Here is a 25,313-nt window from a genome sequence, read left to right on the forward strand (position 1 = left end):
TGGCTCTCAGTGTAATCACCTGTAGGTATTGCAATGGAGTAGCTGCGTCTTATACTACGGATGCTGCAAAGCAACATATTCAGATCAGCTGTGGCACAACAGATTCCAACTGTGGCTCAGTATTCCAGCTCTCAGGAGGAGCATGTCTAAAACTGTGTGCCTCAAGTTTCCCTTATTACGTAAAACTCCTTACATTTTGCATTCTTCAGTAAGTACGTTGAAGATAAAACCAACCCAAACTTTGGCAAAAGCAAGGCACTCAGGTACGCAGGTATTTAAATTCAATGCATTATACAAAAACTTCAGCCTTAGATAAAATACTGAAAAAAGTTAAGATAGATAAATCAGCAGATTTTTTGGCACGCTGATTAAGCGTCTCTCAGGAGTAAAATATTCCAATATTCTGAACCTACAGAGCTCTGCACCTTCCTCTTGCTTTTGGTATAAGCATGGCTCTAAAAGTGTCCTTAAATGTGACCTCATTTTGTCATAGCAGCCTTCCCCTCTGTGTTGTCACCAGAGAGGTGTTTTAGGCTATAAAACAGACCTACTTGTTTCCACAGTTAAAAGCCTAAGGCATCTCAGCACCAGTCCCTGTCACCTCAGACCGGCAGGGCTACACCACTCTCATTCAGGGTGGTCATCTTAACACCCACCTCGACAACACGAATCAACAGTGCCAGATGGCCCTCCTTCTTAACGGAGCTGGACATTCGGAACAGCTACAGGTTTCAGAGGGAAACACTCTCATCTGAGATTTTTCTGTTTAGAAAGATTTTATGGACTTTGTATGTCCTCCTAAAGCCTAACGTAAACCAAAATGAAAGTGTCAGACCTACCGAATGTCCAGTTTGCCTGTAGAAACTGGAACAAGCACATGTAAGCTTAAAACCAGAAAGCAAGATCTGTTTCTGGACTTCATCTCTCTGCACCTGACCCTTGCTATTTATGAACTATTTAATATTTCAAAACAAAAATAAAACCCAAACAAGGCAACACATTGGACAGTCTCCTTCATGTAACTGCAGAAGAATTAATGACTATGAAGGAAGAAACAATCAAAAACCCAAGAAAAATCCCTAGCTTGCCCATTTCCAACAGTAAAATAAAACAACTATTTGCAATTAAGTTTTTTGTTTAGAATTTTGTAATAAAAATATGAATAGGAAACTTTCAATGCTTTTTCAAGGGAGAGAAATTCCTGTGTGGTACACCTGATAAAAGAGGTGCAAAGGCTGCAGCTCTTCTCTTTACCTGCTCTTTACTATTGTGTCTGTGGCCAAATGTCCTTCTACTGATACTTAAGTCAAAAAGGAAGAAAATGAAAAGCCTGGGGAGAAAAATGAAAGAAAGGCACTAAAATATTTATCTTGAAAAATCAAAGAGTCATTGGCAATAAAATACACTGCACCAATAAAGCACTGGGACTAGAATATACCAGCCTTTCTGTGATTCAACACAATTGAAAGACACGGGTCAAATGAAGCCCTAAAGCTTTCTGCGTCTGATATGAAAAAATCAAATGTTACTGCTGGTGACAGCTGCAGTTTGTCGCTTGGTCTAGAACAGGAAAAAAAAAACAACAAACCAAACCTCAAGCAGGAGCAAGTGCCTTCAGCTTTACATTAGCCTATGGAGTTCCACCAAACACACTTCCACTCAGCTTCGCTGCAGCTTGTTTTCATCCATGAAACACCGTGTGACCCCAGCCTGAGCTGAAGGCTGCCTACCCCCAGTCAAAGGCTGTGAAGGGTGACAAGAGAAACCCAGTAACACATTCCTGCCTTCTGAGGTGAGCACAGAGCACTTAGCTCGTGCTGAAAGCGAGCTCTGGCACCAGACTAGGCAGCTCAGAGCAAGGTGGCAGCTGAGCTAGTTAGCTCCGCTGAGAGAAAAGTGACTAGTATGAACGCACTGCTCCACTCACGTGGCTATGCAGCTTTTGGGAGCCAGGCTGGAGCTCTGAATGGCCCTGCTGCTTCAGACAGCCACAAGCCGGGTGTTCTGCACCACAGACTGTTTTATGGGGCAATGGGTCCCTCACACGGAAGCAGGACCTACAGTCCTCCTGAACCTGAGTTCTACTGATCTCAAGAAAGCTTGGATTTCATGAACAATTGAAGGAAAACCAACAGTATTTCTCATCTGACCACGGGATCTTAGACTGGAATGCAGATAGATAACTCAATTTACAAACAAGTGGTGATTTGATAGAGCAGCTTCCAAGTTAAGGAAACAGATGATGACTCAGAAGACTAATTCCAGTAGGAAATCCCAGGTGTTATGTTCCAGAGACTTTGTAGCAACCATTAGCTTGGAGGCAGTGAGCAGCAATGGTACTAATGTGTGGGCACAATGGCTGGGTAGTCCCTCCCACCAACCCTGGCATTCCTGCCTCTGAGTGAGTCGGGGGACTTCTTCCAAGCAATTTGAACTGTTAGCTCACACATACAGGACTATAAGCCTGCTTCACGGCATCCCTGCCTCTGAGTGAGTCGGGGGACTTCTTCCAAGCAATTTGAACTGTTAGCTCACACATACAGGACTATAAGCCTGCTTCACTCTCTGGAGTTAACACTAGAAAAATAAATTGCATAGCTGTCAATGAATATTTGAACAGGTCCTCTTCTGAATCCCCTATTTTCTAAATCTGTTTAACAGAAAACACCCCTTTAAAAAAGAAAAAAAAGAAAAGAACAAGAAAAAAAGTATCTTTTCTTCATTCTCCTAAAACTAAACAGATCGAAAGGATATGATCTGGCCCCTTTTAATGTCCCACCCCACCAATATCTTTAGGGACAAATTTAACAGTTACAAAAAGAAAAACATTAAGACAACTTTACTCAAAATCTGGTTTTGAAACTTGCAGATTTTTTTCATATTTTTTATCTCCACTATAAAGGTTTTTGCCCAGGTTTACAACAATGAAGGAACAGATACATAAGCATTTCCTCACAGTCGTAGATTTTATTGTTGGTCATTATTAATAAAACGATGGCTACTTTAAAAAGTCAAATATAAACCCAATATAAAACCATGGTCATTAGTGTATTATATACACACACGACAAAACAGCTTAATACAATTGTACTTATACCAGAGTTTCTACTGTATCAGAGAGCATACTTTATTACACAGCAAATAGAGGTTCTGATTTCAACTTCAAATAGACACTTCATACTGCAATTTCTAAAACCTCCTGTCTTCAGCATATCTAACACAGATATCAGATGCTCATTTGTATTACAGCAGCCTGACTTTACAAAGATTTATTTGGTGGAAAGATGTAACGTCACAGCAGCATGTCCAGTTCAGAAACTCATTCCCAGGACTTCCTCTAGTGCTCTGGCACAGATACAAAAAGCATTTGGACATTTTCACATTGACGGTGCTGACAAGAAAGCTCTTCAGAGTTAAACAGTACATCTGGAGAGGGGGACTATCATGATCTAATTGTGGTCCATAAAAAAAAATGAAAAAATATAGTACCTGAGTGCAGCTTCCTTTACATAATGTGCATTGACAATGCAAACCAGCCTTCTTCTTTTTGCTTTTCCACCTGCAAAAGAAGAAACCAATTGAAATTCATATAACATAAATCTCCCCCAGACTTCCTGGTTAGCGCTGGCTTGTGTAGGACTGCTACATATCAGTTCACTCATACAGAGCAATTATCTGCCATCAGCATCACAGAGGGAGTCATACCACCTACTTCAGACACCTAGTTTAAGCACATCTACCTTAAGTATTCCAAAAATCCTCTCTGGGGATGTGTACTTCATTGTCAAGACAAAGAGCCTTGGACCTAACTTTGTTCCCCTTTATCACTCCTAATTTAGGTTATTTTGGACATCAGGAATGACAGTGTTAATACCTCCTCATGGTTGCTTTCAAGCATATTAGCAGATCTATGACTGGTTTACCAGACTGTACTACTGCCTGGAGTTCCCCATGAAAGCATCTCGCTGTAGTCTATTCTTCTCTTTGCACACCAGGAACCGGAAAACTGGATTGCATTTTCTTTACATTTTCTAAATGCATTTTCTTTGCATTTAGATTTATTTATCCTTCGGCAACTGACTTGGGTAACGGCTAGGTAAGAGCTTGCCTGCCTCTTATATGTTGCCCTACCCGTACATCATAACAATTACTTGAAACTCTCTGCAGCCACCAGTGAAAGACTGCCAGAAGTTCCCGGTCCTAATGCATGAAGATGCCACAGCAGAAAATACAGTTACAGGATTATTCACTCACAAGTAACAGCTCTGCAGCAGCAAATCACAAATGTCACTTGCCCTTACCAATTGTCCTGAATCCAAACTGCCATGAATTGATAACTATTAGCCTTGCTAGAGTTAAGGTACGACAGAGCTCTCTCCCCTTCTTTATCTGTCTTCCTTCTTGTTTTTTCCTTATACAACACCACTTACATCTAACTTTCTGGATGAAGATTTTTCAATCTTACCATTGGCCTTTGGCTGACAGGAGTTAATTTCACACTTTCTGACGTGGCACTTGGGGGTGAACAAGATTTGCTAGAGTCTCCTGCGGACCTATAGACATTCAATATGAGATTGAAAAAGTGAGAAATAGAAGTGCCTACTAGAATTACATCTCAGATCCTGAATTAGGACCCCTCATCAATAGTCTTCAACAGCCCATGTCAACCGTCCCATATCACACTGCAAGTATTTTAAATACAAACAACGGAAACTGTGAAAAAGCTATTGGACCTTTGTCCCATTTCCACAGAGTTGAGTGTAATGAAGTCAGGGGAAGTCTGCGAAGCCAAAGAAAAACACAGCAATTTTTCCACTGTGTTCAAGTTCTGCTGCATGGGTAATTAAGACACTACAAAAAGGAAACAGTAAAGAGTTAACTTTTACCTTCTTATACTGGTTGTACTGGCAGGGGAAACACTATCTTCTTTGGAGTTGTCATTGGCAACTGCCACAGGAACAGACACTTCAATTGTCCTCCTTACACGTTCTGGGCAATAACATTGCACAACATTAATTTCATTTTCCCATTTTTTGAGGGGCATCACATAATTCACAATTGCACAGAACATCCAGAGCAGACATAAAACATCAGGCTAAACAGCACTCCACCCACTCTCCAAAAATTACAGACTTTGAAAGATACTCAGAGCAACTATGGACAATATGCATAGATACAGAATGATTCTTCCATGGATAAACCTTCTTCTAATTCACAAGAATTTAATTCACAAGAATTAAATTTCTGGTATTTGGCAATCAGAGGCTCAAAAACTTCTCATTTTTCTACTTCGTTCCCTTAAGATTTTTACTTATTGTGCTGAATTTGTGTTACAATAGCCATAAAAGTGTTATGATCCCACTGCATGAGTCACTGCATATGCACCTGCATGCACATGCACACGCACATGGTCTCTCTGCCCCCTTCTTCCTCATCCCCCTCAAGTCCTTCCCTTTATACATCCTCTGTGGTTTAGGAGGGGGGAGAAGGGTGGGTGTTCTAGACAGAGCATCTATGTGTATGTAATTACGTGCGGTTCTGCCTGTAATTACAGTGGCTCCATGAAAAGATAAGGCAGCCATCATCTGCCAGCTAATCTACGAATCCTGAATCAGCAACAATATACCCTTCACTAATTTACCTCTCCAGATGACTGGAAGCTCCAGCTGGTTCTTTCTCTTAGTACTGGCAGTAACTCTGCAAGGTAGTCTGCTGGCAAGAGTACCCAAAAACTAAAATGTGGTAGAGAATTGGATAACCACTCTGCTGTGATTCTCCAGCAGAGAGCACTGATTAAAAGCGTAGTTCTGTCCATCAGTGACTATGTAGCAAAACTGGTCTGCAGACACCACCACAGCAAAGAACAGATTTACCATGGAGCATGATACTTGCAGGAGACTAGTTACTAAGAAACGAACTTCAGGAGTTTATCTAACATATTTTTAGCTCTCTGAAGTGAAGAGTGTTCATACCACACAGTCATTAACAGCAAGTGTACTGCTGACCACAACCGCTGATCCAGTCAGGGAAGGACAGAGAACTCTCAAAAGGGGGAAAATATTTTCTTACTAAGTTTTGCTTCTCCTGAAGCTGGGTGCTTACCAGTAGCATTTAGGGGTGGGGACAGAACAGGAGAGATCACTGGAGGGACCATATCGTCAACAGCTAATTTCTGCTGGTCTATTAGCCACAACAGTTTATCACGTGCTTCTGTACTCTGACGATTCAGCTCTGCTATTCTCTCCTCCAGGCTCTTCGATACCATGAGATGAGTCTACTTGGATAATTGGATAATTACTTCCCATTAAAAACTTACAATTTGCACCTTCAAGGAGAGCATGCAATATATTTCAAGCACTTCTACGCATTTAATTTTCAAACTGAAATTAAACATAATTATACAGCACCTCCTGTGAAAAATCTGATTTTGTCCCTTTCACTGTCCTGTATCAAGGTCTTTAATTGATAAACACAACATTATTTTAAACTGGTCTTCCTACAAATAGGAAAAAAACCAGCTATTGTCTGTATTATTTAAGAGAAAAAAAAAAGAGAGAAAACTCTCAACCATCCAGCAATTAACCATAATTAAGAAAATATTTAATCAAAGACATACACTTTCAGGAGGATGTGGGGAAACAAAAGCACATTTCTAGCAGAAGTATCCTGGAACTCACTTTAAACCAGGTTTTCACCCCCTTTAACCTCTTTCTCTCTCCCTTCAGTAACTGCTTCCACAAAAACAACACTTAAGTTTGCACCATCTTGTACGACTAAATGGCTAAATATTATACCACATAATATAACGTGGAAAGCAACAATGATGTCAGCCTGTATTTACATGAGGAAATGTAAAATCTTTAGGATCCTTAATTCAGTAATTCAGCCACTGTGATGGAACAAAAGCAAAGGTAGTAGTGAGGGCAGGAATTAGGCATTTCTGTGATGTTAACTCCATTCACTGGGGTGCCACTGAATAGCTGCTCAGTTGCAGACTGAAGTTTTTCTATGTGAACTAAAGCCTTCAAGTTCTCTTTCCCAAAGACTTTAGGATCTCCATCACACAGCAGGACTGACAAGACAGACCCAACTAGTACGTACACTATAATCAATTCTTTTCAAGAGATGTACCTGCACTAACTTTAATCTCAGGGGGTTTTGCGTCACCAGAGCAGAAGGGATGTATGGCGTGGATCTAAATACGTATTTTACAAGCTTGACAAGACCACCAACCTGTGGGTTGGTGCAGTACTTTCACTGTTAATATTACCCAATCTACAAGAGGTATACCTGATCATGTTGCAATCACACCTCTTTTTGCAGCGTAACCATATCCTAAAATCATAGATGTGCTGCGCACTTTTTAGCACTCATATACAAGGTAGGCCAAGTGTAAGAAAGTACTGTTGAGCTCCCCAGGGAAAGATAAAAATCACAAGTCTCCAAGTAAATGAATGAAAAGAATATTCGTTTTGCTACTCCTTTCTTTAAAACAACTGACAACAGGGAAGAAACAGTCTTAAAGCATCAGTAAGCTATGGGAAAGCAGATCAGCAGAAAGGAGAATCCAGCCTTCCTTTTCTGTTAAATTCTCACCTGTCCTTGTGAACAGTCTGGACTAGAATTTGCATTTCGTATTGGGGCTGGCCGATGTTGGCAGTCACTTGTGTCTTCAGAGAAGCCTCCAAATTTGCTCAGCTGAGCTTTAATTAGAGAGTTCTGCCGTGTGAGCTCAGCTATCTGTCCCAGCAGATCACTGTTTTGAAATAACTCTTCAGCTGTGCTGTTTTTAGTAGTGTCACCTGGGCAGGGCAGACTTATTTTCTCCTGGGAGCTCTCCACACCTTTGTCTGCAGCAGGAATTGGTTGCCTTCGAGAAATGAGACAGTTTTCCTCAGTTGTGGTCTGTGTTCTCAGGGAGGAAGGTGAGCTCCTTTCCTTGCATGGTTCTCTTTCAGTATTTTCAGGAGACTGAGAAATGGCTGTAAACAGTGCAAACAAGAAATAAATGAAGAATAAGTAAAGAGTCACACGATCCTTATCAAGGAAACTAACAGTGACTCTATTGCATCAGGCTAGTAAGAATCAAGCAGGAACATGAATTGTAACATCTAGTCTGAATGGTGCTGTTACTGACTAAAACACTCTATGCAAGATCCTGCTGCAAGAACTCTACAGGTTTAGTACTTCCTATTGCAAACACTCTTACATTTAAATGATTTAATGAGAGATTGAGAGAGAAGTCAGAGGGAAGAAGACAAATGGTTTAAAATTCTTAACTGATAGACCAAACACTATTTCTTAGTTAGTCCTCTGTTTCCCCAAATCCAGTTACCCTACCTAATAAACTGTGTTTGTATTTCAGATCTGATATTTATACTGGGTTAGTAACAAAACTTCTAGAGCAACAAAATACAAGACTTTTGGCATAACAACAAACTAGATATTTACTCAGCCCCTAAGAAAGGGGAAGCACTCTGGCCAACTAATGTAGTTAGGAATTTTTTTGTGGTCATCATTACCAAACGGATAATACACCACACACACGACGAAATATGTTACAGCACTGACAGCTGCTACATGTTAAGTCCAAGCTGGATTTTGTGCTCAAAACCATGTTTTCTATGCTTTCTACACCAAATATGCCACTCCTTTTTGAGCTTTAACTTTCGCCTCTTGGGCAGAGCATGACATTTAAAAATTTATTCTCAAATCTGTTTTAAGAATAATTTTTCATAAAGAAATAAGTCAACAAGTGAACACGTGTTGAGCCATTTATCATCCTTAATGGTCTTAAAAGGGTAACAACACACTTTTCACATAGCTAATGTAGTGAACTCTAGGAATACAGTTCTATATTCTTGTTTCAAATGACAGACAACATCCGACAGTTCTCAATGGGACTGAAGCTAGATGTTGCTCTTTGCAGAACATTACTTTTAGTTCATTTCCTCCTGCTTTCCTACGTGCCTCCTTCACAGCACAGCAGCCCACCAAAAGGTTGAACTATATATAAACTTCCAATTGCCCTGCCCACTCCTTAAAAATCAAAACGACTTTTGGGTTCCTTTTCTGACTTGGAAAAGACTTACAAAGCAACACAGCAGAAAGGGGGAGAAAACAGGAGGGAGGAAGGCACAAAACACCACTACTGTGCCCTAGTTCCTGTCAGCAACCATCAAGCCAGCCATAGACTAATTACCTGCCTCTCAGTAACAGAGGGTTACAGGGGCCTAGCACACTCAGTAAGATGCTGGTGAGATGCAGTTTCAATGGCAGTTGCAGGAGGAAACAGTTAATTTTGAGAGTCACAGAGGGTTCTCCCTTCTGCTCTATTCATTAAGTTTAAACAAGAAATACCTTCTCTAATCATCCCTGATGAACTGTCTTCCTCCCAACAACCAGAACTGAGCTACCGATCTATAAAACTTCTAAAGCCTATGGATACTGACGCGACACTGAGTTAGTTAATCTGGTTATCCAGCAACATATAATTTCACCCCAAACTTCTTCAGCCACTTCCTGTATATTAAATGAAACTCAATGGAAACTTGCTTCCAACGCTTTTAGAAAAAAACTCTGCTGGGAAGACTGGCTCAAAGCAAGGGTCACAGCCTACAGACATCCTACTGCATTTCCAGTCTTCAGCGGCCAAACCTTTAAAGGTGATGGAGGCTGCACTACATCATCAGCAGATGGAAATCTGAAATGATGTGTTGTACATCATAGACAAAGAGCTACAGCACATCATACAGATGTGACAATCAAAACCAGCACAAAATAAAAATTCCAGTCTGGATTGCCACTGACAGGACTGCAGACAGTAGAAGGAGAACTGTAGGGGACAGAAAGTCTAAAGGAAATCTATCAATAGGCATAGAAAGAAAAGAAATGCATATCTGGGTGCAGAAGCAGGATATTCCAGCTTTAGGGCCAGTGCCTCTTAGCATAGAGATTTGAAATTTTCCATAGAAAATCCATCTCCAAAGTAGTGAGAGATTGAAACAGTAACACACTACAGATAAGATCAAGTCTACTACAGTCAAAGAGATCTCACCCTTCTGGAGGGAAGTAAATTCCTGACTATTCTTCTGCCGGGGGGGTGACAACAGCACAGCTGGCTGGAAGATGTAAGATGGCAAGTTTCTACTGGCAACCGCACTCCCTGAAGCACTGGACCTCTGGAGAAACGTAAAAGGAAGTTCTTCCTGTGGGAATTTCAGCATGCCTTCCCTGTTGCCTGTATCTGCCCTAGGCTTAAAATAGCTCATATCAGGTTTTTCTAAAGAAAGAGACAAAGCAGAGATAGAATTATTAAAAAAAAAAAAGAAGGAAAAATATTAGTTTTAGTGCAATAGGAAAAATTCTCAATAACAACTCTGTGTTGAGGTATCTGAAAAGACAGACTAGAATATGTTCCCCTGACACGGCTAACTTCCTTCTGATCCTTAGGTATGGAACTCTTTCACTGGAGCATAACACAAATTTTCACTGGCCTTAAGAGCAAGAAGAGCTCTTATATGTAGCCTCACAATTTCAGGATACTAGTAAGAGACCTGTTTGTAGCTCACCAAGACCAAGCCAAGACTTACAGATGTGACTTATGAGGGATAGGTATTTCAGTGAGCTGCATTGGGAAAAGCAGACCTACACACTTGTCCTAATGAACTTACATTTATAAATTTGATGGCAACGATGGTCAAGTGGAAAACAATTCAAAGCTTTTTTGAGCTCTCTGATAATCTTTTTTATGACTTAATTAAAATCAGACATCTCTTAATTAAAAATAAAGAAGTTATTCTTCTGTATTTAACTACAATCAGCTTGTGCCTAGACTGCCATCTATTTTGAACATAGCATGAAGGCACAAATCAATAGCATGAAAACAAAGTTGTAGCTAGCTGTAAGACCACAGTAATGTTAATATGCTTACATCCAGTACTTCATCATGAAAAAAGATATGCAAATTCTAGTCTTGCAGAATTGTTGTACAGGAAGGTTTGGGGTTTGGTTTTGTTGGTTTGTTTTTTGGTTGTTTTGTTTGTTTGTTGGGTTGGGATTTTTAGGGGTGTTTTTCTCATTGTTTGAGTTTTATATTTTGAGGTAGGATTCTTTGTTTGCTTTTGCAAAGCCTGAGCAAACCACAAAAAAAGGGATCTGACACGTGGCTTCTTCCTGAGAATTCCACAGAAACAGTCAGGAAGACTTTTGACCACAAAAAATTCCACAAAATCAACATGTGATTAAGGAATACACATAGGATTCACAAGGAGTTACCAACCTTGAGAGCAACAACCAATCAGGGAAGGCAGTTGAGAGAAAAGTCCATGGTGAGAGAATGTAAAAACTGCAAGGTGAGTCATGTTTGCTTAGTTTGGCCACCAATGCTACTGGCTTAAACTGGCCTGTGTCTATGTTATAGATTGCTCAACTGGTCATTCACCTCTGGTATAAAGTTGCAAATATCAAGAAACAGGCTTCTGCCTGCTTAGTTAATGGGCTTCAGCAGCTGCTGTTTCTGGCCAGCAGCGACCTCCAGTGTCTGATGGAAGAATCACATCCCACAGAAAGTTGAGATCCTGATTCGGTTGGTTTTTAGGTGTCTCAGAATAAACTCGAGTTAGTAAACTGTCTTAATGCACGAAGGTTACTCTCCGCTTCTTGCCCTTTTTTTTTTTCTTCTAAATATAATATATTATGTATCACTTAAAGCTCAAGCCCAGGACCTGGCTAAAAGGTTAATCTTGCAGTCCTGATACAGACAGAAGGATGTCAACGGTGATGAGATACAACCTATAATATTGTTAAAAACAACCTGTAGCACAGCACTTGTGCTCACAGCAGAATCCATGGCATATGAACTTCCAGAAGTGAGATTCACGCTCACAAGAGGAATTTATTCAAGCAGATATCTATAAAATACCAGATTGACCACTACAGGGATAAACTAACCACAGCTCCTGTTCCATCCTTCACACACGCATACACACACCTTGGCCATTCGCTGGACCTTTGCTTGCAATTCCAAAGTGGTTTGGACTTTGCTCTCTTCTAGATTCCACCAAAGGGAGGCCTTTAAATGCTTGTGTGAGGGAGGTCAGTTGTTCATCTGTTACTGTCATGTATTGCTGAAGCTTCTTCTAAAGGAGGAAGGAATAGAGATACAGAAATTTGTATGCTAGCAACATGAATTAGAGAATTATATACCACAAGCTGCCCTGAGAAGAAACCTAGCCTCTTAATACCACTGCATGGATCTGTAGGATTCCAGTGAGGTGTTAAATAAATAATACTGTCTCCATGTTTCTCATTTATTTTCTCTCCTGACTCAAATAAATTATTTGTTTTTCCTCTTCCTAACGTATGACCCCTCTTCCTCTCTAAGGCTGCTTTATTGCTTCATTTCCAAATGTAACCACCGAACAAATCTATCTATCTATCTCCACTGCAAATTGAAAAAAAAGAAATGTAGTATTACATCTAGTCTACTTTGTTGCTCCAGTAGTGTTAACAGCATAGAAGCGTGGAGGAAGATGCTTAAACCTTTAGATTGATAAAGTAAAGCTCAGTTTCACGGAACTAGCATTTTCTCAGGCTTTGAAGTTAAAACATCATAAATCAAGATAAAATAATGACTTTCCAAACATTCCTTCCCCCACCTCATGCCTGCTGTTATAAGTCTCAGGGTCCCATTCAATTTTATAATTTTCTGTTTATTATTAAAATCTCTTGAACATAAGACAATGGATCTCAATCCATATTTGCAACACAACTAACTACTCCAACAAATCATCTTGATGGGTAAGGAGCAAGGGGGGCTCAGTACCTGCATAGCAGTATTGTCTTCCCTCACGAGAAGTATTTCTGCAGTAAGAGCATCAATCAGTTCTCTGTGTTCATTCAACATCTCCTCATGCTGCTGCCTCATCACCTCTTTCTCACGCAGTTGCATTTCACTCTAAAAAGGGAGAAAAACTTAAAAACCTACTAAAAACCAATACAGATGCATACCTGGAAATGGAAATGGGTTAAATTTATGTTTTCCCAATAAATGGAAAACATTCTTCTGAAAGTCCAGAATATCTTTCCTCACAACTGCAGAAGAACCAAATCTAATACCCTGTTTTGGTATTACAACTTTAACCGAGAACAAGCTTTCTTAACTTCTTTTAAAAAATAGGATCTCCTCAGACACAATCCATCTTCTGATGGTAGTGGCTTTTTACTCTTAAATTGATTGTTTACCATTTGCTTCTAAGACAGATCTTAAAGTGAATTCTTCCATAGAGATTACATACAGGATAACACAAGCAATAAGTTGTTATACATCCAGGCGAAAAAAAGAATTAGAATTTTAAATTTGGAGGTTTTCCCCCAATTATTATGCACTCTGAAAAGTACAAAAATAGGACAGTTCCACATTCATTAGGAATCTATTGCCTCTGCTATGAAATGGAGCATTGGGATTTGGATAACATTCTGCTGCATCTATTAAGAGTGCAGGAACTGTCATAATCTGGCTCAAAATTTCACACGGGACCAATGAAACTGTGAGCCACTGTTGCATCTTGAATAGCTCTGGGTTAGAGATGAAATAAAACACACTTTTTTTCCCTTTTTCTTTTTTTTAAAAAAAGAAGTTTTACACAGCTTCAAGGTAGTCTTCTTTATGGAATTCCGCTGATCCCCAGCTGTGCCCTGCTACAGTGAGCACATCAGGTCATTTTTGCTTAAAGTGAAGTTTCTGCTATGAATAGGAAAAGAAAGCTAAGGAATCCCTCAAAGAAAACTAGGGATTTGGTCCCCTGTTTTAGTGACAATAGTCACAAACCGTGCCTGCCTTCGGGAAGCAAAGGAAGAAAAAGATAGTGGAAACAAGGCTGTAGTTAATACTCTGCTACAACTCTAAACATATTTAAAATTTGTTGTTATTTAAATTACTTCAGTTGGCATTTTCTGCTAATAACCACTGGGAGACTTTCACTGCAGTTAACTCCTCCCTTTTCACTAGGGATACCTGTTCCTAACGAACTACAAGTTTTAACTCCTGCTTGCATATATATAACAAGCAGTGATAATCGGACTTCAAAGTAAACTGATTGGAAGCCAGGAAATACCAAAGTTTACATCTGTAAAATAACTTTATACCCTTTTTCATTCACTCTACAGAAGCAATTCAGTCTTCTCACCTCTTTGAGGTAGCGCATCAAACGACAGAGAGCGTTCACCAGTGACAAGGTAAACCCGGTGAGGCCTCCACTTCTCTCAGTTTTCTGAACCTCACGACCTGTACATCGCTCATATTCCTCCAATTCATGCTCCACTTCATGTATCATGTGGTTGAGCACATCTAGGCTGGACTTACTGTCCCTCTGAAGGTCAATGGGGATTGAATTAGCTGGAGAATCATCTCTCCTCTGTCTTCCAGAATTCTGTGCAGTTTGTTTTCTTTTCACTGAGGGAGGGGAAAACAAATCGTCCTTGGAATTTCAACTTCTATAAAAAACTTTGCAGTACCAATTAAATTACACTGTTTACTGAAGTAAATCAAAGGACAGGCCCACTCTTGCCTTGAGCCAGAAAGAAAGTCCCCAGTCATTCCAGTTATTTTCAGATCATCAAAAAACACATTTTCTGCCACCACATTAGTACCTCTCAAGTATGATCGTTTGGTGCTTTTAACCTGTTTACACTTTCCTCCTCAGTTAAAAGCATGGAAACAGTTTGCCAATGAATGGCCAGTGAAAAATACCAGCTGCTTTTAGGACTCATATTTAGTATGGAACAGTTTTATAACAATCTTTCGTGTTACAGTTTGTACTTGTTGTCAGTCACATACAAATGAGTGTAGAATATGAGAACTGAAATGAATTGTAAGCCTGTGCAGCATAGAATAGAAAGCTGTATCAGAAATAGAAAAGCTCTGCACAGGAGAGAAGTCCATGGGTAGCAAGGTAACGGCATCAAAGGGCCATATTTATGGTTCCCAGATTCCTATCGACTACACTTCACCAATGAATGAGCAGAAGAGAGGGGAATACACTACCCACGGGGCTGTGAAATGCCCATCCTTAGAGATGCTAAAGGCTGGAAGAGGAGTCCCCTGTCAAACTTCGGAGTTAGCCCTGCAATAACTTTCAAAGACCCGTTTCAACCTACATTTTCTTATGATATTAAGGACCACAGCAAAGGGAGGTATCTTATGTTTAAAAGTACTAAACTTTTTGCTGCAATTTGCTTTTGTTTCCTTGTGTTCGGGTTCAGCACGTGTCTCACAGTGTAAGTGGAGTCTACAGTCTCTTCTTTATCTTCATTCTGAAGTCTTGAACGGATTCTTTTGACTACACTGGTAGCATTGAGGGCTGATTTAAACAAAAAACAAAACAAAAAATAAACACCTAAAATATTTTGGTTATTTTCTTAACAATAATATGTTACAAAGTAATTTTACTGTAAAATATATGTTATAAAGTAATTTTTAGTCTGGAAATTTATCTGACTCAAATTAGCAGGTCTCTGTCTCTCACCCCCTCCCAGAAAAGGAATTCCAGACAGGATCCTGAGAATAGCCTAAGAACCCTTGAGAAGCTGTGATTTGACAAATCCAACCTGACCGATCCAGTGATGGAGAATCAGTTGTTGGGGTCAAAGGCACATTTGATCCCTGCGATAAAGTAGTTTTTCTCATATCATTTTCAGTCCACAACTGAGAATTCACCAAGGAATTTTCTTCTCTCAATAATTGAAGTAGCCTATATTGAAAACAAGCATAACAGTGAATTTTGATAGGACAGTAGCATGATTCTAGATTATTTGAACAGTCTAGACAGAGCTTTTTAAAATATCTATAATTGCTCAGGTAAGTTCCCTGCTCACATTCATTCTCAGTCTGAATGTTACAAGTGGTTTCCCTAGAATTTTGAGGTCAGGAAAAAGGGGGAGGTGGAACAGAAAAAGGAACTTAGCTATTCCCATGCAACACCCTTTTAACTCCATCTGTTGCCAGTGTTAAGAAGGTAGAAATCTGAATGGATGTATTTGTTCTGACCTGTCAGAATTGATGTTGGATTTGAAATTCAGAGAGTCATCATGTCCATCTTCTGATTGACAGATTGGTAATTCATCTTCCACTTCATTAAGAACCTTTTTAGGAGACAACAAAGAACACAAAACGTACTTCAGAGCTATATCAATTTCAATCTTTAGAAATTAGAGATCAATTTTAAAAAATTGTTTCAGGAAAAAAAACAAACCCATTTGTTTCTACCTCCAAAACAAAGTTAAAACAAAAAAAGAAAAAAAGAAAAAAAGAAAGAAAAACACAAACCTCTGTGGGAAGAGTTTTGGGAGACTTTAGTACCTAGGAAATACTGATACTGTCAATTGTCTCTGAAAGAACTCATCAAGTGATTAATTCCATACGCAATGTTTTATTTGGATGATTTAGATGAAGTAAGAAAGACCACACACACTGCAGGATAAAAAAATGCTTCAAAGACTGTACCAAAACAAATACAGAGATAGAGCAGACAGAAGACAGAAAAAACATTTCTAAAATTTCAGCCATTTGACACTACAAGCTAAACAACCTTGTAATGAGATCTGCAAAATTACATTTGTATATACACATATACATTATATGTGTAAAATGCAATCGAAACAAAATACAATCCTACACACCACATTCACAGCAAAACTTGAGCAATCATTTGGTACTTTGAGCAATCAAATTCGGAATTAGGGTTCCTCCAACTATCAGGTTTCTACGCTTTTAGGTAGGCTTCACCAGACAGTCATTAACTATGATTTCCGCAGGCACATAAGGAGAAGAAAAACTCACAGAAGCTCAGCAGAGAACTATCTGTATGCATTTCGTTTAAAAATTTAAGCCTATCCTACAGCATGCATCCAGTGATATGGCTTAAAAAGATGCTACAGTTAGCTCTTCGTATTAGAAAAACCCCCCAAAACAAATACCACATTGAAATACATGACAGAACACTACTGTAGTTATGTGTGCAAGATAGTAGGAAACAGGATGAGAGAACCATGAAAATATGACACCATCACTTTTACTCCCACAGCCCTTTTGGCCTCCATCAGAGAGCTGCCTTCCGGGAACGTCATATGCCTGTTCTCAAACCACAGTGAGCATTCCTGGTACAACTCATGTTATGAAAACAACTCAATGGCAATTAAAATGAAATTTTAAACAAATTTAATCAATTTTTTTAAACAAATCTAAATAAATGTAAAAGGATTTGAAGTATTAAAAGTTAAAGTTGTAGGATTAATCTAGGCTGTGGAGTTAACCGGGGTACATTTACATGTGTGTTATGAGAAATACATCGGAGCCCACCTGGCTATATCCCCCTATAGGCAGACCGAAAACCAGAGGCATATTTTGATATGTAGCAATTAGTCAAGTGACACAAGACTTGTTTTTTCAGTTTGTAATTAGTTTGTTCCCTTGATGATAATTGCAGAACTTTAAAGGGAGAGAATGTTAATATGAGAGAGCTTCTATGAGACATAAGATGCTTGTCTCATATTCAAAGGTTAAGAAAGCAAAAAATCATTATTCCTAGCCTCACAAAACAAACTAACCTCCATTTAACGTCATTTTCTACGTACGTCATCAACATGGGACACAATATACAAAAGGCAGGCTTAGGTCTGCTTGGAAATTCTACCTCTGAATATTCTTACTTTGTGCAAAGAAAAAAACCACAGGACATAGATGGAACAGAAGATATGTTACCTTGGAATCCATGATAGATTCGGTAAGGATGGAAAGCTGAGTGGAAGGATCACTTTTTTGTACAATGGGTCCTTGGGGTGATTCTAGGTCACAGTTAGGAGCCATTGTTACATTAGGGAAACCTAGAGGAATCAGACAAAACAGGGAAGAACACAGAGACTCGGTCTGTAGTGTATCGCAGGACTTCGTACCAAAAAGCAAGTTCCTGTACTTTGCACAGAAAGGGTCACAGGCCAAAGGCCTGTGAGATACCTTAGTACATTCGTCCACATACAGGCTTTTGTCCTTCTCACCTGTGTAAATAGCTTGTGCAGAAGAAGCATGTAGGATGAAATAGTCACAGTAAGCAAAAGAGAAAGGCAGCCTTCAGACAAAACCTAAGTTTAAGATTTCACTTGCCAACAGTCAGTCCTGCCTTCCAGCAGCGTAAGGACCCACAAACCAGGGTAAAAAAAGGAAAAGCCTTATTCACAAACTGCTGATACATCTTCAGCAATATCCCAGAGCAAGCAGTCAACCCACTGCTGTACCAGTGAGAATCAGAACTACTAAAATGGCTCAAACTGTACAGGCTAGTCTGTTTGGCTGTGGAAATGGGGACTGTGAGGTGTTTTTGGTGACCCAAAATTCCACAATGGAGCAATACAGTAGAATAACCAGCCCTGGGTTGATCTCCCCTGTCATGGGAGGTGTTACTCTCATCTGTGTTTCATCCATGACCTGGTTTGAGTTAGAAGAACCAATTCTGATGGGTGATTTTACTTTTCAGTTAAGTCTCTTGTAAGTGATGGGACCTTCTGAGGTTAACGGCATATTTTTGCAGACAGTGTCTGCTTCTAGAAGTGACAGTGCTTGATGTTTACAGTTACTACCCAGGACTGATGTGCAGAAAGGCTCTTGCTTATACATGCTCCTTTGAAGGCCAAGGTCACTGCTAAATGTTGAGTGACATGCTGGAGTGTGATAAGTGAAAGGGTCATAAGCAAGTAAAAAGGTTGCACTTGTGGGAAAGTGAACAGGACAGGTGACCCAAATCTGAACAACAAAGTATTCCATTCCACGTATGTCATACTCAGTATAAAGCTGAGGGATCACAAGGGTCAAGCCCTCCTATTCTACAGCCTGAATTCCAGGAGGATTCTCTGTTCTTCTGCTTTCAGTCCCAATCTCTATCTGCTTCTGAGTCCAATCTGGACTCTGGGGGATTTCTGATATGGGTTTTGTAAATATTTAATTATTTTCTTATTAATATTACCATGTTTTCTTTTTACTGTTACTATTTCATTAAAGTTGTTCTAGTTTGTTTTTTTTTCTTACTCAACCCATAAGTCTCTCTCCTTTATTACCTTCCCCTTCTGAGAAAGGGGAGGGGTTGATAGAGAGCATCTGTCACTCTAGTGGCCAGCCCAGCCTTAACTCCAGACAATCCAACATGAACAGGATCAGTTGTTACTACATTAAATGATGAAATAAAAACAGTTAAAAAGAATACTTTGCAAAGTGAGGCTATTTATGAAAAGCAAGGAGACAGTCTTAAATATATTACCACATACAATTGAGATGGTCTACCTGTTCGTGTGCGAGGAGCATTCACAGACAAGCCTTTTGTCACAGCTGTAACCTGATCAGATCGTCCCAATACGTCTTGCAAACAGTATTGATCAGACAGAATCTGAAAGTACAGTGTAATAGGAAATATTTCATAAGCAGCAGACCAATTTTTCCTTTGGTTTCTTGGTATTGTTCTTCTAAACAATTAGCAAGAGAACAGTCAACAAGGCAGTGTTTGCAAAATTGGTACTGTGCCATTATATCCTAATTAAGATAGATCACAAAACCATACTTCATTCTGAGTGACTAGAATTCGTCTTTTTTTTCTGAAAAATTAAACAGCTATTACTTCTGGGGCCCACCATCAGCACTGACTCTTCAAGAGCCAGTCCTCTCACTCCCTTCTGCTCCCAGCCTAACACAAAGAAGCTGGGTGTTTATGACCCTCTCATCAAAAAAAAAAAGACATATATCTGGCAATTTAAAAAAAAAAATCACTGTGCATCCTCAAATTATTTGATCTCAGTGTTATTGAGCCAAAGAACACTTGTATATATATCTGATGGACATCCAAAAACTGCATTACTTTACTAGATCCAAACTAACTCAGGAAGACTTGTTTCATTGAGCCTTGACCTAAAAATTAAGCCACCTACCACCATAAACGTTTCAACAGACTGAAACACACCTGACTACATCTGGTATTCGAAGACATTTTGGGAATCTCCACGCATTTCTCACAAGGCACATTCAAGGTGTCTCTCCCCTAGTATTTGAAGTCCAACACTAGCACCATGACTGCTGCCTCCTAAGAAGAGAGGTCTTTGACTGCAACCCAAGAGGCATTCAGCTATGGCGAGCTGAATGTGGACGTGGCCTCATAGGCAGAACACAACTCAATACTCCTCACTGACTTGTGGTTTCACTCACAAAGCTGGAAATGGCAAACTAATAAAATTATATCCCACAACCTGGGAAGAAGGTAGTTACTTCTTAAACACCTGAGAGACCAGCTATGCAAGTGACCTCAACAGATTAACCACCACAATTAATCGAATTTAGCCAGAGAGACTGCAAGTACTTCAGAAGATCCCACAGAAAAGAGAAGCTCAGGTATGCCCTCCTACTCAAAATTCGAGAACTGAGTGACTATTTTTGCTCCCCCAGGAATCATAAGAGGAACTGGTTTGCAGCATAACTATATGCTGTTATCTCCACAAATTTTCTTTCAGTCCCATTAGTAAGTTTTCTGGTTTATATTCAGCCTCATTCGAAAAATTCTAGGCAGTGGTACTACACGTGTTTCCCCATCTCCACCCCCCATTTTACTACGCTTTATGTCTATCAGTTTCCCCATGTACCTAGTTTCCATGAATTTCTAGTCTTTTGCGTCTGAATTACACTGCAGTATTTTACACTTCTCATAACCAATTTAGCAAATCAGTGAATATTCATCTTTCAATCATCTCATACACCTACTTGACAAATCACTATGCAGTTTTCACACTTGATACTAACTAAATCTAGTCTTTCTATTTAGCCATCTGATGACAAAACAGCGCAGGTTTTTAGACAATGTTATGCCAGATCTGCAGAAGGAAGAAGGGTGAAAAAAAAAAAAAGAAAAAAGTTCATCTGTCCCAAAAGATGATTCCTTTCCCTAAGGCAATTAAAACTAAGTTGATGTGTTTAATCGGACAAAAATTTTCCAACTAATTTCTTTTCCACCTTCTCTACTAGTTCTCTTTCAGCATCACCGGACTTCTAAGCTTCACCCTCTTCACAAACATGTTATGAACATTTTTAGAGCACTGGACCAAAGGGAGACTAGCTCACATTTGCTTGTGATCAGCAAAAAATAAAGTTATATCAGCTTCTAATCCTTCTAGGCCCATTTACCCGCCCTCGACAAATACACTGAGTGCTGTACTTTGTCCCAGATTAGTATCACCTATGAATTCCATTTAAATTCATCTTCCCTCCTATTTCAGATTGTTGCTACAGATAATTAAAGGGAATTAATCCTAAACCCTCCTCCCTACGACACCCACTCACCACCTATCCTTCAGTGCAATACACTAATCTTATTTTAAAAATAAGCTGTAATAAGTCAAAACACTGTGGTACCTACACATTCACAATCCACAGTTACAGAGACAAACTCCTATTGTTTTTTCATTCAGATTTTTAGGCAGACAAATCCCTGTAAGATTAAAAATTTCAGTCATCCATTTTATACGTTTGCTCTCTTTCTCTTCAGCCTACAAGAAAAAATACAGTAGTAGCAGCATCTTCCTAGTTTTTACCTGTGAGTCTTCTGCAGTTGAACAGGATTCAAGGGATTTAGGAAGCTACACTCTCCCAGCAGAAAATAAGGAAAAAAGATCACCAAGATAAGAGACAAGGAGACAAACCACAGTGCAACCACTGGGAGCCACAGACTGAAGAGTCTTCCTAGTTACTCTGAACAACAGAACACAGCCATTAACAAATTCAAGCTAGGCGTAAATGAAAGTGGAGACTCTACTCCATCTACTTTTTTCTCTACACAGAAGAAGATGCTAATGTTTCAAACAATGTTCAACAGTCAGATAGGTTTCATCTTGCTAGGCATCATCTCCTTTTGTCTTCCTGTCTGGAAGTGCATTTTCTCTGAGTCAGAAGTAGACAGAGTGTGTTGAATAAAGTCATCTCTTAAATATGAAGGGCAAAGCCACTCAGGAGGAATTTAAATTTGTGAATCGTCATTAGAAATGGAACCACTATTTCCTATCTATGAGTTTCACATCTGCAAGATAACAAAGTCACATAATATGTAATCCAGCCAAATCTTAGAGTGTGTGGTCTAATCTACCTTTCTGATACCTCATTTATTTCTGCATGGAAGTCTTATTGAAACTAGCCTGCTATTACATTAGAGAAATTTGTATAAAAGACCACAGCTTTTTTGAACACTCCATTAAAATGCACTTGGTAGAAAAGTATGCAAATAACAAAGGTCAAAATTAATGTTTGAGGCTTGATTAGCACGGTATCCTTAACACAAAAATGCTACTATGATGGCAGTGAAACAGTGAAACACACAACTAGAGTGTGATCTTCAATTCTAAGTACTTTTATTTGTCATTTGTTTCCATCTATGCTTGAATATTCTCAGAGATCAGAAAAAGACTTCTGAAAATTTACAAAAGAGAGAAGAGGTGTGTGAGGGTCTATGCACTGCATATTTATAGGACTGATAAATCATTTATTTTAACTGCTGAGTGAACATTGTTCATCATCACTCTTTACCAACAAGAACAATTCTCAATTTGGCCAAGTGCTGATGAGGTCTGAAAGCTAATGGCTACGTTTTAAAATTAGTTTTCGTAAGGCATGGTAAGGAGTTGCCTGCCATGTGAAACAAAAGGATGTCTACCACTGAAATCCCTTTTCAGACAGCGACAGCTACTGTCTCTGTGCTATGCTATGCTGCTATGGTTCAATATTCAAAAGCAAATTAAGCAATAAATGTTCAGTCAGAGTGCTAGAGAACAAGCTTTTCAATCCCCAGATGACAAACTCATCGGCTAGCAGCCACAGCTCCTCAACCTCTGTTGTGTTAATTTTCCTTCCAGACAAGCTCTTCCTTACCAATTTCTTGCAGCCCCTATGACTCTGCATTTTCTCTGTTTAAATAAGCAATGGCAGATAAAGATGTCTATCCCTGACAGAGGAATGTTCACACTTCCAACAAAGAAAAACGCTAAACAGGGGAGGAGACAGCAAGACAGCAATAAGAACACAAAGAATACGCATACTTTTCACAACACACAGTTTAATGCTGCAGACAGTTCCTGTTCAGTCACCAGGAGGTCTGCAGAATTACAGACGGCACAGCCAGGCAACAAGGATCAAATGCACAACTGTATAAATACGTTATACGGCCTATTCCAACGCTTGTATGCACTCAACACAGAGAGCAGGGAGAGTGAGAGTGTACGCATATATCACACCAAATTATCCAACAAAAGGAGCAAATGTTGACCCATGTGCAAGAGCATTTTCTCACTACTGCTGCAAATCACTTGCAGCAAGCTAAAAGTGCAGTTTTAGCTCTCACCTCACGCATCAGAGTCAGTTTCCTTTTCTCTAAGGAATCAGCAGTCAGTTGTTTTTGCTTCTTCCATTTTCTTTTCAGTGCTTTCTCCTGCAGTTCCAGATGTGCCAGTGCTTTGTTTTTTGATTTGTGTATTTCATGGCGATACAACTATGTAAACACAAAAGAAACCATTTCGAAATCAAAGAACAATCTAAAGCAAAATTTGCAGGGTAATGTTAACAAGCTCTTCTTTTTATCGTTCGTGCATTAAATACTATTTATTTTAACTTCATGGTAGCACCAATGTCAGCCTCACAAACATCTAGAAGTGTAAAATGCCATCAAGAGCAATCAAATTTAAAGCAGCTCCAAAGACGAATGGGAAAGTCTCACAGTTTCCATTTGCCCTACACCACTGACTCAGGAAGAATTTTCTCAGCTGTAAAGGGGGAAAAAACCAAACACTACCACCTATAATATGCATAAAAAACCATAATGCATTTTCCTGATTTAACACTAATGTCAATCACCAGAGATGGTCTCTTTCTTCCTCTAACAACGACACACAAACATTGATATGTATATTTGGTTTCAATACAAATTAAATGTGTGAGGTGATTGTTAAAATGTCTGGAGGCTATTGAGCCAACTATTTATGGAATCAAGTATCTTTCTGCTATTGTGCCCATCTGTCCTAACTAACCTGTCAAAATTTTTGTAAGTCAAAATTTACCAGCTCACACTGCCTGTTCTATCCTGGTAATCAGTGCTATGAAGGAAAATGAAATGAAATTCACCTATTTTGTAATGAACAGATGGTTCAGTATAAAGAAATGATGTTAAATTGTTTAAATGAAAATTGAGTGTCCTCAGTATTAGAGACACTCCTAAAATAAAGCACGTGGTTTAGTCCTTCCAGCAGAGATGAGACTTAACTTCAACTACTCCACTGTGTTTTTATGTGACTATTTTTATATCACAGAATATATGGAAGAGACCTTTAAGGTCATCGAATCCAACCATTCACCCTGCACTGCCAGGGTCCCTAAACTATGTCCCTTAGCACCACATCCACACATCTTTTAAATACTTCCAGGGATGGGGACTCCACCACCACCCTGGACAGGTTGTTCCAATGCTTTATGACCCTTTCTGTAAAGAAGTTTGTCCTGATATCTAACCTAGATCTCTGCTGGCACGACTAAAGGCCATTTCCTCTTGTCCTGTCACTTGTTATATGGGAGAAGAGACAGACCCCCACCTCACCACAACCTCCTTTCAGGGAGTTGTAGAGTGATAAGGTCTCCCCTCAGCCTCCTTTTTCCAGGCTAAACAACCCCAGTTCCCTCAGCTGCTCCTCATCAGACTTGCTCTCCAGACCTTTCATCAGCTTCATTGCCCTTCTCTGGATACGCTGCAGCATCTCAATGTCCTTCTTGTAGCGAGGGGCCCAAAACTTAACACAGCACTCAAGGTGTGGCCTCACCAGTGCTGAGTACAGGGGAATAAATCACTTCCCTGCTCCTGCTGGCCACACTAGTGCTGATACAAGCCAGGATGCTGTTGGCCTTCTTGGCCACCTGGGCACACTGAATATGCAGCTGTCAACCAGGTCCTTTTCTGCTGTGCAGCTTTTCCAGCCACTCCTCCCCAAGCCTGTAGCGTTGCAGGGGGTTGTTGTGGCCCAAGTGCAGGATCCAGCACTTGGTCTTGTTGAATTTCATACAGTTGACCTCAGCCCATTGATCCAGCCTGTCCAGGTCCCTCTGTGGAGCCTCCTGACCTTCAAGCAGATCAACACACCCACCCACCTTGGTGACATCTGCAAACTTACTGAGGGTGCACCCAACCACCCTCATTCCGATCACTGAGAAAGATGTTAAACAGATCAGGCCCCAATACTGAGCCCTGGGGGACACC

General features: G+C 39.7%; 1 protein-coding gene across 1 annotated transcript; it reads right to left on the reverse strand.

Annotated features, from left to right (window-relative positions):
- Positions 1–3,505: 3,505 nt before the first annotated feature.
- SPICE1 (spindle and centriole associated protein 1) lies at positions 3,506–23,561 on the reverse strand (the record flags this gene model as incomplete). The annotated part of the gene is made up of 14 exons (XM_010141881.1): positions 3,506–3,559; positions 4,466–4,553; positions 4,887–4,989; positions 6,103–6,274; positions 7,597–7,982; positions 10,058–10,282; positions 11,993–12,140; positions 12,827–12,958; positions 14,190–14,455; positions 15,222–15,362; positions 15,610–15,752; positions 16,049–16,143; positions 19,311–19,433; positions 23,415–23,561. Coding segments are annotated over 14 exons (2,223 nt in total), but the record flags the coding sequence as incomplete, so codon positions are not given.
- Between the last annotated feature and the right edge of the window lie 1,752 nt (positions 23,562–25,313).

Source organism: Buceros rhinoceros, unplaced genomic scaffold (genome assembly GCF_000710305.1).
Source record: "Buceros rhinoceros silvestris isolate BGI_N320 unplaced genomic scaffold, ASM71030v1 scaffold17520, whole genome shotgun sequence".
In the NCBI taxonomy this organism is placed as follows: Eukaryota; Metazoa; Chordata; class Aves; order Bucerotiformes; family Bucerotidae; genus Buceros; species Buceros rhinoceros.